We start from the raw sequence: 16,117 nt of genomic DNA on the forward strand, positions 1-16,117 counted from the left end.
TTTGATGCTCTGCATTCATCGAGCTACTGTTGATGATTATTTAAATACTTAATGCTTATGTAAACGAGTCAAACACAAGGTCGTGAAGTGAGAGTATTAAGATGCCGCATGGATGCATGGACGACTGGCCAAGAATTCCAAGTCGCAGCCCCCCGTTTTCTCTCATGTTTCTTCAATGTGTGGGAACACCCTGCATATGTATGGAGAGCTGCATTCATTATTCATGCTGGGAGGCAGTTTGAATGTGGTGTAGAAGCAGGGATATTCTGGAAAGGGTTGGTGAGCAGAGACTTACAGCAGGGCAGTAAGTTATCTATCTTTTTTCCTTTATTGATCTGCACTGTTTGTATTATTCAGTTTGAGCATGATGGGCTGAATTTGGCCTGAAGACTGCAATGTGTAAACCTTATGGAATAATTCTCAGGTGTGTTCTCTATGTGTGTTGTTGTAATGCTGGAAACATATGACTGCTTATGGACAAAAAAACAAGCTTTTATTAATTGATAGGAGCTAAAATAAATATAAATCAGTTCATAATTAGCTTGGACCAGATGTTGAATAAATTACAATAAAGTCATGGCTGAACACAGGGTTTATGAATTACTGAGGTCCAGAAACGGAGGTACTACTACTTGTGTATGTATAAATATGTGCATTTCAAGAAGTTTGGGGTGATCATGCAACCAAGCTGTCATCTCTGGCCACTGTTTAACACAGCTAGATCGCACAGGAGCTATTGGTCAGATGATGTCTGTCTGGGGATGAATGTCATTGAACTACAAACAGTCCACTAGTTAAACTATGATACGATTATCCACTTCATTACATCACCACCTCCCCCCACAGACACAAACCCAAACAATGGCGGCGATCAGATGAACAAGTCAGTAATCTTGGTGTTGTATAATGTCTTTGAAGCACCACAGTCAAGCTATTATTGGTCAGAAAAATACCGAGGTCCGCACGGCCATAAGCAGAGTGTCTGTGTATTAACTGTTGTCATGACTACTTACGATGTGGAGCATGATGTAGTCACCCAGACGAGGGGCGCTGTCGATGCGGACGAGGATGCCGTCTTTGATGGTGGTGCTGAAGCCCACTGCCAGCCGGTCCGTCCGTGTGCTTGGCCTCTCATTATTGGGCCACGTGTATGTGATCAGACCCCCTCCTTTACCAAAGATATAGGTGGTGCCAGCTGTGGAAACACAGGAAGTAAAAAAAGGGCAGGAATTAGATGTACTCTAAGAGAAACAGAGGTAGATAACAAGAGAAAAGGGTCAAATCCAATTCTGTGATGTACAAACATTCTGTAACTAGACACTAGGGAGCAGAGTGTCTTTACCAACAACACACTTTTCTGACAAAACTAGATCCAAACCTCCATTAAGGCTAAATCTGCTGTAATTCCTTTACAGCTACTTTGCCACTGCTAAGAAATAATTGTGTCGAGTTGTATTTGAGGCTTTTAATTGTATTCAGCCACCACCACCTTTTGGGTAGAAGTCAGCAGCTCCCCTGGCTCCATCTATGACCTATCCAGCTCTTAAATATATAGCTTCTTTCCAGGGAATATTAGCCAGCACGGCCAGAACCGGATAAGTCTCCCAATCCTCATGTATTATATATGAGACCTGCAACCAAAGAACAAAGGCTGGCACAAGAAAGAAGAGATGGGGTGGGAAAAAAAAATTGAAGAACCTTCGTCTGGTTTGATTTGACAAATGCAGTGTGTCAAAAAAGGGGGTAGAGAAGCTCACCAGAATGAACGTTTCTGTTATTATATCAGCCACTATGCAGATTTGTGTCAGTGATTGGATCAAGCTTGGCCCTCAGACACAGAATCTGTGAAAGTTGTTTGTGGATTTCCTTTTTCTATCATCAGAAAAAAGGGAAAAGTTCCATTACGTGGTTGCAGGGTTGAATTCAATTCCAACTTCTGAATGTTCCCTAAGAATTAAAGCACTGAATCCTTGAGCCGCTTAGCCATCCCGTCCACATTTAGGCAAAGATAATCAAGATATCAAAGGCAACCTACAGCAGATATACTAGTGGGTGAATCAATATGAGAGACGAAACAGACTTGTGTGGCCTGAGGATAGTGGGAAGCGTTAGGCCCACCTGTCTGACAGGGAATTGCTAATGAAGTCTCTGTGCTTATGCATCAATGTATAATTATCATTTTTTTGTCTGCCACCACCATCCCTCTGCATCCCTTTCTTTCATCACCCTCTGCCTCCCCCCTGTCGTTCCTCTCTTTTCTGTTCATTGCCTCTGCAAGTCACCTGAACATCTGTTCGGCCTTGTGATGGGTGCCCAGCTGTCTCACTGTTTCCCTACGAAGTGGCCAACAATCTGCTCTGTGGTCCACAATACCCTGGAGACTGCAAGAACATATGGATGAGAGGGTGAAAGAGAGACGGGGAGAGTCTATCTGCAAATAGAGTGTCTCTATTTGCCTTCAGGCGCACAAACAGGTCTGCATTTTACACACCTCAGGTGCCGGCGCTGCAAAGCACCAGCTAAGGTCGTCTATGTGACATGAAAAATACCTAAACAAGTGGAGCATGGCGAGCCCGAACAACAGCTTCACTTCTTCTGACTAATAACCCTACATGGCATGGTTCAACACAGACGCCTCCCATTGAGATTTATTTTTCTTTCCTGAAGAGAAACAATAAAATCTCTCGATTGCTCTCAATGACATTGGAGCCATTGACGCTGATGTTTGCATCATGTATCACCTGCCTCAAATACTTAATTTCCTCTATGGCATCGCGTCTGGCTGACAACAATGACACAATGCCTGATAGCAGCCTGCAGCCAGGTTACACCGGATCTGCCCCGCTGTCTCAGTGCCTCAAAGTTTCTTGGTGCCAAAAGAGTTCGGGCAGTCTTGGGATCAGTTTCCCGGCAAACGAGCAAACTTCGCCTATATCATCTAACACACCCTCGTTTTTTTCTGGAGGGGATGACGATGATGAGCAGCAAAGACACAAGCACCCCGGGGAGCCAATTATCACATTGAGGAGATTTGCTTAGTGTTTCAGGCAGACAATGTTCAGCATGAAACGCACACAGGCAGCAGCACACGCACTGACTGAGGCACACACGCATACACAAGGCAGGCTGACGGAGGGACAAATGCACATTGTGAAATACAAATGTGTGCAAGCACGTGTGCAGACACACAAACACGATGTCTTCTCACATACAATCACACAAGTGGGCGATTATCTGCACAAGTACAGCGAACCCGAGATCGCCGAAATGTAGCACATTTGCCTACAAACCTGCTCGGCCCAGACAGCGCCGGCTGTACGGTCGGACAGAAAGGAAGTCCACTGCATATCAATTCATATATTCATTGTGGGCAAAGCTATCAAAGTGTGTCATCATTTCTGACATTCATCTGAAGACTTGAATGGAGAAAAAGAACTGCGTGGTTGGTTACCGACTGTGAGTGCTCGGCGGAAATCCCAAGGTCAAGAGTTTCATTTGAATAACTGCACTACAGAGCAAAAAGGCTTTTCCAGGCAAGAGGGCTTTTCCCCTCAAGTGTGGATGTAAGAAGCACCAACATAATTGAATTTCAGCGATTTTGCGAGGAGACTAATTAGATGGAAGAGGGTAAGCGATGGCATATTTAAACTTTTGTAGCCTATTTCAGCATGCCTCTTCTCACTTACTTGGACTAACACCTCATTTGGCATTCACCCAAAGCTGTTAATGAGCAATAGTCTTTTCAAGTTTTTTTTTGACTCGTATAAAAAATTTGCTACACCGAAAACAGAATGCAAAAAAAAAGGCTGGAACTTTTAATCATTGAAATAAAATAAATCAACACGTATTGCTCTCGCTGTTTTGACGTAGTGTTTACTCTACATTAGCAAGAAGATCTCGCATTAGTAGTTTGGCAAAAAGCTTTTAAAATGTGCATGTAATTAAAAGTGCCAGAGTGACAAAAAAAAAGAATAGCATTCATTAATTAGACAACCTTTAAAGATGGGGATCTCTGTAGCAGTGTGCCAAAGTAATGGACTTGTACACTTGGTAACAAAGACTTTGATACAGCATTAGCAATGTTTGTCCAGTCAAATTCATGAAACAAATGCGGTTACAAGGTAACGGTTAAAGCTGTCTAATTTGTTGTTTGCTTTTTGGATAATGTAAAAATCCTCTGACAAGTTTGCTGTTCTACTTCCTGTTCCCCTGTCTTTTCTTTCTTGTAATTACTGCAGACCTTTTAACGGCTCCCGTGGTCATTCTTCTGACTGCCATGCCAGCGAACAGCAGAAATGAAGCATCCTACATACATGCCTTTCACGGCTATGATGCCCTGGTGAAAAGCCAACTTCAGGGGAAATATCATCAAAGGAATCAAATCTACAAACAGATTACTGCACAAGATGTTATTTTGGTGGATCAGAGGGGACTTTCATCTCCATATGTGAATAATGCAATCTTGGCATGGCCAGTGGGTATTGGAGGGGGGCCATTTGAAATCTAATTGTAGCATATGAGTGGTCCATTTATTTGTCTGAAGGGAGATAGGAAACACTCTGAAAGTAATTATGAAAATGATTTTTCTTTGATTATTGTTAAAGGTGCTCCTCGATATCAATAATACGGTGGCAGTTAAGTGATCAGTCAGCATCTTGTTGCTCACACACCTGCACTCTGTTGGTACAAGAGAGAATCCTGGGCCTCGGCCATAACAGTGACTTGACATGACATTACAAACATATATCATATGTAGAATAATGTTATAATCTGTATATATTTAGACCATTCAATCAAATTGACAGCATTTGTCATAATACACAAGCTGCATCCTGGATCTTGTTAGCTGGTGAAGGAATTTGGCAAGCTAGCCAACGAACATATCCACTCAGATAGTATTTTGTTTGCAATAATATTGCGAACAACTCTCCAGTGTTGTGATTCATTGCATCTGCAGTGGGCCTCCGTTTAGAGACAAACTGTAGATGTGAGACGAGGTCAAAGCCTTGGCCACTATTTCGCAGAGGTCCCCCGAGGCGTGGGAGTGCAGACAGAAGGTCAGGACACCTGTCTGCAGGACAGAACTATGTCCTGTCCTTCAGGCCCCCACATGACATTACCCAACTAGAAAAAAAGAAGAAAAAAAAGAGGGAGGTATTTTCGCATAGAGTCAGAAATGAGGGAAGCTCACTAGTTTCAATAGAAAACAGTTTGAAGGCCTCTGCTGCAGCTCAGTGTACATTTAAACATTTACATCAAATATTTACAGGCATGTTAGCATGCTCTCCTCCCTCATCGTTCACATACACATTAATACTGCGCCAGGCAACGATGCTATCTATAAAAGGGCAACAGAGCAGCTGCCATGGGGCATGTCTGCTATAACCGGTAATTGGTTGCTTCACACCATGCGGTGATAAAACCCTCTGTTTAGAGGCAGCTGGTAGAAGACCTACAGTAAAAGTCTGTTACTGTCTGTCCAACTAAACAGGCTGCAGGGAGGCGGTGGTCAACACTTTTTTTTATTCTAGCAGAAGTTGGATGGGGTGTGTGTGTGCATGTACCTGTATGTGGATGTGTGCATGGGCAGCCATAAAGAAAAAGGCACTGCCAGCTACCCACGAGGCACAGAGCTGCAGTGGGTAAATGCTCTAAACTTGAACTCTATGTGTAAGTATGCATGCACACACACACACACACACACACACACACACACACACACACACACACACACACACACACACACACACACACACACACACACACACACACACACACTCCCTCTCCTTGGTGTGTGTCGTTTATGTGCTTTTATGTGTTTCCCCTTATTGTCTCTTGGGCTTTCCACAGCGCTGGCGCCCCGGGGGACGAGAAAGGAAGACAAACACGGTTTGATGTGGTCGAATTCTCTGCCATCGGAGAATGAGGAAAAGAAAGAGGAGGCTTAAAAAAAAACATCCTGAAAGTGAGATGCAAAATGAAATTGCCTCCTCAATCACGTTCAAAAGAACTGTTATCATTACAAGGCTTTAGCCTGCCGTGCATCATACATGGAGAATTGTTAGGCTTGCTGTCCTTCACACAACTACAATAAAGAATCATTGACAGAGGAATCAAATTGTGAGATACCGAGCTGTGTAATCACTGGGATTTATCTCCATTTTACTCTTATTATTTCATAATTCATATTTCCAACTGTTGCCTCTTCCCTCTGGGATAGTGAGGGACGAGGCTGATGATTGAATTATCTCTCTCTCTCTCTATGTCTCTCTCTCTGTCTCTCTCTCTCTGTCTCTCTGTGTCTCTATGTCTCTCTCTCTCTCTGTATGTCTGTCTATGTCTCTCTCTCTCTCTCTATGTCTCTCTGTGTCTCTCTCTCTCTGTATGTCTGTCTATGTCTCTCTGTCTCTCTCTATGTCTCTCTCTCTGTATCTCTGTCTATGTCTCTCTCTCTGTCTTGTCTCTCTCTCTCTCTCTCTCTCTCTCTCTCTCTCTCTCTCTCTCTCTCTCTCACACTGTAAAACACATACAGAACTGGGATTAAGACACAGTTGTTTATGGTTTCTTACCAATATTTTCCTTTAGCAAAATTGCTGAATTAAATACTAATAATTTCAGCCTAATTTATATGTATGAAATTATTTTGTATCAGGTATGATCATTTGAAAGGAATTTGATGGAATGCCAAATGTGGCAGGAAACTAGGCGATAACACACAACACAGTCTGATTATAGAAAGTGATCTCCCAGTCGACAGAGTGGACAGAGAATTGTATGGATTACACTACATTCTATGTCTGAGTCATATTGTAACTTTATGAGCCAGAACCCACGAGCAAATGCAACAAAGCGAGGCAGAGGCTCAGCTTCTGCTGCAGCTCAGGCTCCAAAGCAGCCAGAACGATAAAGTGGGAGCCGCTGGGCAGCAGATCCACTCGCTGGGAGTGAGCAGTCAAATACTACAGTGGTTGTACTTGTGCTACAGCTGCCCAACAACGCCTCTCTGTGAGACTTAGTGCTGACAGTTTTGTTGGAGTTGGTTGTGGGTGCCAGTGCAGAGGGAGTGCAGGTGACGGGAAACATGCAATGTCAACAGGCAGCACATGAACATACTGTACTGGTGTAAACATCTGGTGCTGAAAAATAAAGACAGAAGCTGCAGTTCCTCAAATGGCCACCTGAGGCTGGCTCCAATAGCAAGTTAATCCCCACAGAGCCCCATGTTAAAATACCCACCTTTACAGAAATGAACATGCTTACAGCCTGGTATAAGAGAAGTGCTTTTAATCTCTATAGCTGATTTCCCCCTTCATGACAGCTGTACGGGGATGACTGTTTATATAACTCACCCAATTAAAATTGTATTAAGGATTTCAGTTATGAATAATTAAGGGCGTGATCACTTTGACTGACAGGTGGGTACTGTCTCAGGTCTAGTTGTCTCCTCTGCTGCGTTAATCCGCCTCAGCTCCAACTCTTTGCCCATATTTGGATTAGCTGGGAGCTGAGTCAACACTACCAGGATGGAAACAGTTTGAGTCCCCCACAGAATTACATTGGCTCTTCAGAAACCATCACTAGGAGTGAGACAATGAGCATTGTCATTACTGATGAATCAATCTCTCAATTTATTGATAATTTGTTTAGTCTGTGAAAAGTCAATAAAGGCAAAAAAAATGCCCTTTTTTGGGAAAATGACTGGAACAATATGTCAACATATAATATCAGAAGCTTCAATTGATTTTACTGATCGACCGATCAACTAATCGTTGTAATAGTGTAACCCACGGAACATAGAAAAATACATGTGTTGTCATGTCTTACTTGTACTCAATTGTCAGGCCATTGTGTCTTCTTGCAACAAATTGTCTTTTAGGAAATAAAATCTTTCAATATTTCTGTTTGAGAAAGCTCAGCTCTCATCAGGTTAAGCAACACCGACTTATTAACTGTGTATTTGAATCAACCAGATATGTGATTCTTTAATTCAAATCTGTCACTCATGTGGTGAGTCTGTAGGTTCAGCACCAGTAGCGCTGGTACAGTATTGTATACAGTAAGACTCTTTAAAGCCTCTGCACACACACAGGTGTTTTCATTTATTCTGATTAATTAGCATTAATTAGAAATAGGGAATAACATGAGGACACCGAACTCGGTTCACTCCCTGCTAGTTTGTTGTGTTCCGTGGTTCATACCAAACCACCACTACTGTTGGGAACATAACATGTATCCATATTCCTGGGACTAACCTGGCTAATGAACAAGCCGACTGTTAAAGATCACCGTATGTCTTCCACAACAGTTCTTCCCTGTATCTTGAAATGAATGTGTGATGCATGTAATTGGATTGTGCTCAGAAACGCTTGAGGTGCGATGACTTCCAATGACGCAACACACGGCGAGATGGCTCAATCTAAAAAAAGGTTCCTTTCTTTTTTTTGTCACTGTTCACTGGTGGGGGACATACTTCCATGACGAACAGCTTGATTTGCCATCGTGTTGTGGAGGCAGAAGTGGGGAGATGTGGAGAGGGAGAGCAGGGGAGAGTGTTGGAAGAGTCACTTTTTGGGGGAGGAGAGAGAACGACATGGAGAACAGAGGAACACAGACAGAGAGAGAGTCAAGTAGCTTGAAGCGAGATATTTCTCTCGGAGCAACAGCAAAAGGCATTGGTTCCTTACTCAGATGGCATGTCAAATCCCCCTCAGATCGCTACAGAAGAGGAGGACGAAGGACTCACAGACACCCATTAACAAAGCAGTCATGTATCCTCACTTCAGCATCATGTAACACTGCAAAGGCACAAATGTGAGTACACAAGTGCAAAGACTCACACATGCACACACAGAGGGGAGAGCAGCAGAAGGTGAGCCATAACAACTCTCCCCTCATTACTGCAGAACTCGGATAGCGAGTCTCACTCTTCTCACAAGAGGATTTCAGAGGACGGGGGAGAGAGGGAGGGGGATGGAGAGGGGGGGATTTCAGCACTCCAGGCTACAAAGATGACCTGTCTGCTGACTTTAATGCTCTACGCTGCCAGCTGAAGAATTTTTAGAAAGGAGAGCGAGATGTTGCAGAGACATGACAGGAAAGAAGGTGCGAGGTAGGACAAGGATGCAGGGGAAGAGAGGAAGAGACAGGCCGACAGAGGTGGAGAAGAGTCAGCTTGAGACGGCATAAACACAAACAATATTTGGGACACTAAAGCTCTTTAAAATCTGACTGAATCCTGCTCCTTTCTACGGTGAAAATTAGCACTCTGTCAGCTCTAGTGTTGATGTTCACACTGCTCTCAGCGAAATTAGGACATGAGTGTCTCCTTCCCATCATTCATAATGCATGACACTCAATGTGTGTGAGGCATATCACTTCAGAGACAGGCCACACCAAACCCTGCTGAGGATTAGGTGAAGAAGATCTGCTAAAGAATAAGGGATTCCAAGATGGGTCCGAGTGGAAGCATCATTTATAATTGAATCTTCCCTAGAGGATAGCGCATTCTGTCTGCCTTTGCCAAGGCTTCATGGAGAGCCCAGCACTCCTCTCCTCCTCACTCTCTCTAAGTCTGTCTCCCTCTCCCCCGTCTCTCTTCAATAACTGAATAACACACACAAATACAACACAGAATCTCAGCCACTGATCTTATTCCAAGGCCTTTATGACTCAAACCCCAGTTGGTCACATTTACTCATTTTGAACTTTTTACAAACTTGCCTTTTTTGGTCCAAGGAGTGGTGAGAGATTAGATTGTACCAACACTGCATAACAAGATCGGTTGTTCTTTGTCCTTTACAAACAGTGATGACAAGAAATGTGGACATTGCGTCAGCTGCAAAGTCAAAAGGAACGGCACAAGCTTTATTCATCCAACTGTGGGTGAAATTGAAAGTCAACCAAGAGATCATAGAACATGAAGGATCCATTAAAAGGGAAGATGACAGAAAACACCCAGTGCCTACACATTTTTGGAGGCCAAACATTTCATGACGAACTTGTCTTTTTATTGTATTAATAAAGTAAATTGGGGGCTGAGGAGGGGTGTGGTTAAATTCCTTCATGGTCCCAGAATCTTATTTTATAATATTTACAGTGCAGGGCAAGTTAACGTGTTATTATCACGTTAACGCGTTAATTAATTAACGCCGACAATTATTTTATCGCTCGTTAACGCATTTTTTACATTTTTTACATTTTGAAAGTCCGTTGCTCACTGGCAGCGGTGGAGGAAGTCTTCTGCAGACTACGTTGATGCAGCGTGTGGGAGAAGTATAAACAAAAGCAAGACAAGCTAACGAATGCCACAGAGAAGTGGATATCTACACACTGCAGCCGGTTAGTGTTGTGGAAGATGTCGGTCTGAGGAACGTTCTCAAGGTGCGTTCGCGTCGCGTTTGGTGTGAACGCAGCTTTAGGATCGCAACGAATGACGGAACCTATGAGCCTCAAGACGCACCATCACAAGAAGAATACACGAGTTGTATTAAAGGAGAGGACGACTAAAGTGACGGCGTTACAACGTGCAGCAGCTGTTGCTCTCACTGGAGACTACTGGACATCGCTGGGTAACCGTCATCACCTCGGAGTTACAGCATTATTTGATGAACAGTAGAGCTGCATTCACATGCTCTGACTGTCATGAAGACAGAAGACAGACATCTTGATGAAACGTGCTGAAACATGTTATTCCTGTTGCACAGCAGTGGAACGTTTCACATACAGTCACACACTGAGCACAGATAGTGAAGAGATAGAACTGCTACTGTGTAAAGGGAATACTGCTGCTAACAAGAACCTGATGTGTTTAAAGTGTTTGCAAACCAAATGTTATTGCACTTTTGTTCATATAGCAGTACTTTTAAAATAAAAGTGCACAATAGACTACTTTTGAATTCATTATTGAACTTTGAGCATAACAAAGCTATTCTATAGAATAGAGTGTTGACATGTTTTGGCTGAATAAAGAGCACACTCTTCCAGTGAGGCCGATAGGGCAGCAGGGTTATTTTTCACAGGATGTCAACAAACCACAGCAGCAAATGGACTTTGCTAGTTGGGTTTGTTTTCCTAAAACTAGTTGTGTAAAGAATGTAATAAGTCAAGATGCACTGACTATCTGTCTCACTGGCAGCCACCTTTGCCACACCGGCATTCAGTTCCAATATTTCCAATATTTGCTTGATGGTGAATAGCTGTTGTTCATTTCAAGCACTCATGCTACAGACAGCTGGCTTTAACAGAAAGTGTGTGTGGGGAAGTGATAATGAAAGCAGCACTTCTGCATGTAGTCCACCCTCACACACACACATTGCAGTTTGAAATGGGAGCTGACAGCTACAAACAGAAAGTTACAAGCTGAAGGAGCGATGGAGCCTTACTCTGCCCTGTCAAATCATTCCTTCTTCTGACATGCCGGCTGTGTACTTCAATTACAGGTAGACTATATTTATAAGACAACTTGAGAGTCTCTCAGATGCCCACCTGCTTTTGAAGAGTATGGATTAGAGAGCTGGACGGACGGATGCTAAAAGGAATCAGCGTCTTGTATGAAGCGGGGCTAATCTTACCTTTGATAGCAACAACATCAAATAGAAAAGTACTTGAACCTAATAAGCTATACACGGTGATGGCTCTTCCTTTCAGGGGAAAACAAACAATGCAATCAAGATGACAATACAGATGTCTGTTTGTGAGATCAAAATCAAACTGTGAATAAACATGCCTGATGACATTTATTTGTTTGCTCTGTGCCTTTCTTTTGTCTGAATTTGATGATTGTCCTCTGATACACAGCTTCATTGTCTTCTCCAAAGCTAGACCACAGCTGCGGTTGGCATAGCAACCCCACATCATAGCCAGCAATGTCAGTGACAAACCTGATATAGTCTCCAACCCTACTTACATCAAACACCTTTACATCTCACTGATAAACTCACAAGCGGTTCTTCCCCACTAATGACAAAAATGAATACTTGAATGTGCGTTGCAGTGCACTTCCCGCGCCTCCTGCATGAAGGCAAATCACTGTCAAAATCCGAGAGCGCAAATCAAACAGCCGCGCGCGTATTTTACTTTGACGAGAGCTTTTACATCACTCCGCGAGCAAAATTCCCTCTCGCGCGAGCGTCTGTGTCAGAGTGATATCCGGTCTATTCAAAGACGAGGATTGTAACCAATTAGATGTAGCAATACAATGGAGACTGGGTCCGCCCACTTACTGTCAAAAAGAAAAACTACTTGCGAGCGAACAGGTTAAAGACTCGCGAGCGAATTTTGCTCGCGCGAGAGTGAATTTTGCTTGTGGAGTGATGTAAAAGCGCTCGTCAAAGTAAAATACACGCACGGCTGTTTGATTTGCGCGCACGTGGATCTCATTTGCGCTCTCGGATTTTGACAGTGATTTGCCTTCATACTCATGTACTCTTGCCATCGCATGCAAACAGAAAAACACACACACACACACACACACACACACACACACACACACACACACACACACACACACACACACACACAGAATGCAGGCTGCAATGAGCAACAGAAAAAAATAAAGTCAATCAAGTTCGTACTCTTCAGAAGTTTACTCCTTCAGAGCAAAGGGCTGAGATTCCACAGAAACATCTCAGGCAGCGCTCACTGTGGCCCTGCTTTTCTCACACCTCTCCACATTAAGCTGAGGCCTGCCATCAATGGAAACCTTGATGAAGTGATTGGTTTTGACGAGGTAGCTCTTATTTTAGTGACATGAAGTGCAACCTGGAAGTTCACAATTAGGTGCACCAGTCTCTTTTATGGGAGCAATCAGCACAGGGCAATGGTCATTAGTGGAATGCATCTCTCTTCAGCAGTGTGCACCCGGGAGCGCCTAGCGTAACCTAGCTGCCAGTCCTGCTGTATTATTTCAGGCAGCGGGAGGTGAGAGTTTTTATGTAAAGGTCTTTGACAAGTTGACTCTGAGTGACTGAGCTGAGGTTGGGCGATGGTAACAATAGGTAAGACTTCAGGTGCAAATCACTGAGGTCAGGTAATGTACAGTATAATAGTTTGAGTCTACGTACAGTAAAAACAGATTGGTGGCAAACTTTAGAAATTGAAGAAGTGAAGGGAGAATTATAACTAGGAGTGAAAGTTATGTCAACTGTACCCTTTGGCCTATGCAGTCACCAGTCAACTTTGGACTTAGGTGTCCCGTCACTTAATGAAGAAATATGTTTTGGAAAAGTGGTGTTCATCCATCCAGTAGAGCTCAGGAGACAGGTCAAATCGATGCCAGGGAGCATTACAGCCTTTCTGGACATGTATTGTGGCCTAACACTTGCTACGCCACATGCACAATTTCATACATACATTGTTTTGATTATTGGAGACCAGAGGTCGTTTATTTCGACAGTAATGGACTACTGCCCCCTTGTGGCCACTAGATCACACGCTATCGGATCACACATACTGTATGTTGGATTTTTTTCGATACTTTCACTTGAAACTGCAACATCAGAAACAACCTAAAGTAGGAAGTGGGAGATGGAAGCTAAATATCTCTACATACATAGAATACAGGAATACTAATTCACATGCATATTAGTCACTTTATTTATCCTTCTCCTGGTCTCAAAAACACACACACAAAGACACACCACTAGACAGATAGCACACTCGTTATCACTGCTACCGGGTTTCGATGTTGGAATGGTGCTCTGTTGTGCCGTTTTCCAATTCCCTCCGGCAGGTGGTTTGACTTCAGCCCTCTATTGAATGTGTCAAGCTTATAATTAATGCCCTCCTTCTCGTCAATTCACCTCCAGTCTCTCCTCTCCATTCTTCTCCTCTGCCCCCACCATTGACCATACCTTGACCGAGTCTTGCCGTTAGTTCTTTCCCCTGCTCCAAGGACATTGAGCCCAAGACACAACACAGCAGTGACTCAAGCCATGGGAGGAAAAATTGGTGGAGGAGCCACAATCCATCTCCTTTCAGTCATTTAGCCACAAAGCCGTGGAGAGGTCGGTCCTGCACCACCTGTTCTCTTATCTGTTTCCAATCCTTTATCAAAAGTGGGAGAATGGGCTTATGAGGGGGAGGAGGAGGGGAGAGGGATAGATTATTAAAAGGCCACTGCCACGCAGCCTATCTAGGAATAAACAAGAGGAGTAGAAATCGATGAGAGGGGGGAGGAAGGGACAGACGTGGGGCAAGGGGTTCTTCTTGAAAGCTGTAATTAACGGAATACTTAAACAGGAGTTATGGATTGGAGATAGGCAGGAGGGCGTTTACCAGTCTCACTGAGGACAAGACAAAGACACCAAGTGAGCGTGTGTTCCAGTTGATTGCGCACATCTGCATGTGAGCCTGGGAATATGAAGGGAGCTTGTGTGAAAGTGCGTTTGGATGTGTATGCTGATCAGCGGGCCAAGGCTAAGCTGAATCTGCCTGGGGTAAAGTTAAGAGGGCTCGGTGGAGTTTGGAGGGCAGCGGGATGGAACATGCTGGCCTCTTAGTCTGTCTTAGTGTCGGCCTAATTAAAGGCAAAGCCAAAAAAGCTCTCCATGTTGTTGCTGCGGTTTTCTTTGGCGAGCATGTAGCTGTGCTGAAACTAAAAGTGTGTCTTTGGATGTTCAAGTTTTTCAAAACCTTTACCTACATTTTGTTGTGTTCTTAAGTACTCTATGGTGAGTTTTCCCATCCTCGTATGGCCCTCGACTCTAATTTAATGTCTCACAATCCTCACAATGCCAGCATGTGAGTTTGGGTACAGCCTTCCTTGTTTTCAAGAACAGCTTTAAATTGATCACAGATTTATTAGATATCATGGCCCGAGGAAGGGGACGGTTCATATGTCATATTTGCAAAGACTCCTTCAGCAAACCTTTCCATAACTGTGGCTCCGGTATGCATTTAAAAATAATTATTTTTCCAACCTATTTCTTCAATAAACATAACGCAATGTACCCACTGCAGAAATGAATTAATCATATACTGTTATCGAGTGATAACAGTATATGATACTGTTAGGGTAGTGACCCCAAAGCTCTGAAACTCTACTCCATGTGTGTGTGTGTGTGTGTGTGGATTAGAGTGTGTAAGTGTGTGTCTACCTTTTTCTGCTGTGCAGATTTCAATTTAAGTGAGTAGGTGTATAACGCCAAGCTAAGCTGCCAAGTGTATCTTTCCCCTCTCACTCTCTCTTTTTCTACCCTCTCCCTCTTCTTATTCTCTCAATCTTTTAGTCACATACCTCAACCCCACCCATACCAAGCGGCCCCAGTTGCTGCCTTTGAAGATGTACTTAGCTGAACTGACGAGAAATTTAAAGCGAGCGACGGCGGCTTTCAACAGCTCATGAAAGGCAAAAGAAATCTGCCACTCTGTATGAGTCAAATGGATGGGGGAATTGTTGCAGTGGCATGGGTTGTGGGGACGAGGACTATCGGCAAAACCTCTGTACAAAGCTTACTTCAATCCCTCAGCCCGGGCTCGCACACACCGTGGCTCGTATGGAACGCATGAAAATGAGCAAAGAATGTCTCTGCCGGCAGAACCCTTGAGCTACCTTTGACAAAACAGGAACCAAAAATGCATCATTCAAAAAATGTTTGCCATATTTTCATTCAACAGGTTTTTTCTCTTTCCTTGCCCTGGGACAGTACTTTGGCTCTTTTTTCGCCATCCGACACCAAATTGAGAAATGTATTGCACTGCCCTGGGGAGTCAAGCTCATTAAAACATATTACTGCTCCTGTCATACGGAGACCTATCTATAGGCACACAATCCATTTCTGTTAAACGGAAAAAAACTGTTTAAAATATGTTGCAGTCGAAAGGCAAGGTGGCAAGGCCCATTGTATAGTCTAGACATGAGCTCTTGTTTCATCAAAGGGAAGACATCAATCTGAAGGCTGAGCCAATAGGGCAACAGGTGCCACAGTCACACAGAGCCTATCAGGATCTGGCTTCAGTTTACTGCGGCGTTGCTTATGAATACTGATAGAGGATGTGTTTGACTGGGCCATGGGAGGCATGAATAGCATCACAGACTATGCAAGAAGAGCAATATATATATATTTGAACTCTCATGCTGTGGCTGCATGCATGTAGACACACATTACTTGTATTGCTT

General features: G+C 43.6%; 1 protein-coding gene across 1 annotated transcript in view; it reads right to left on the reverse strand.

Moving 5' to 3' along the window:
- nrxn3b (neurexin 3b) overlaps window positions 1-16,117 on the reverse strand; it is a 262,834-nt gene that overhangs the window by 65,377 nt on the left and 181,340 nt on the right. Inside the window, exon 19 of the mRNA XM_076084372.1 lies at window positions 1,014-1,195. Coding sequence (XP_075940487.1) covers window positions 1,014-1,195 — 182 coding nt within the window. The remainder of the gene's footprint in view (window positions 1-1,013; window positions 1,196-16,117) is intronic.

Source organism: Anarhichas minor, unplaced genomic scaffold (assembly GCF_050575085.1).
Source record: "Anarhichas minor isolate MPS153535 unplaced genomic scaffold, ASM5057508v1 ptg000136l, whole genome shotgun sequence".
In the NCBI taxonomy this organism is placed as follows: Eukaryota; Metazoa; Chordata; class Actinopteri; order Perciformes; family Anarhichadidae; genus Anarhichas; species Anarhichas minor.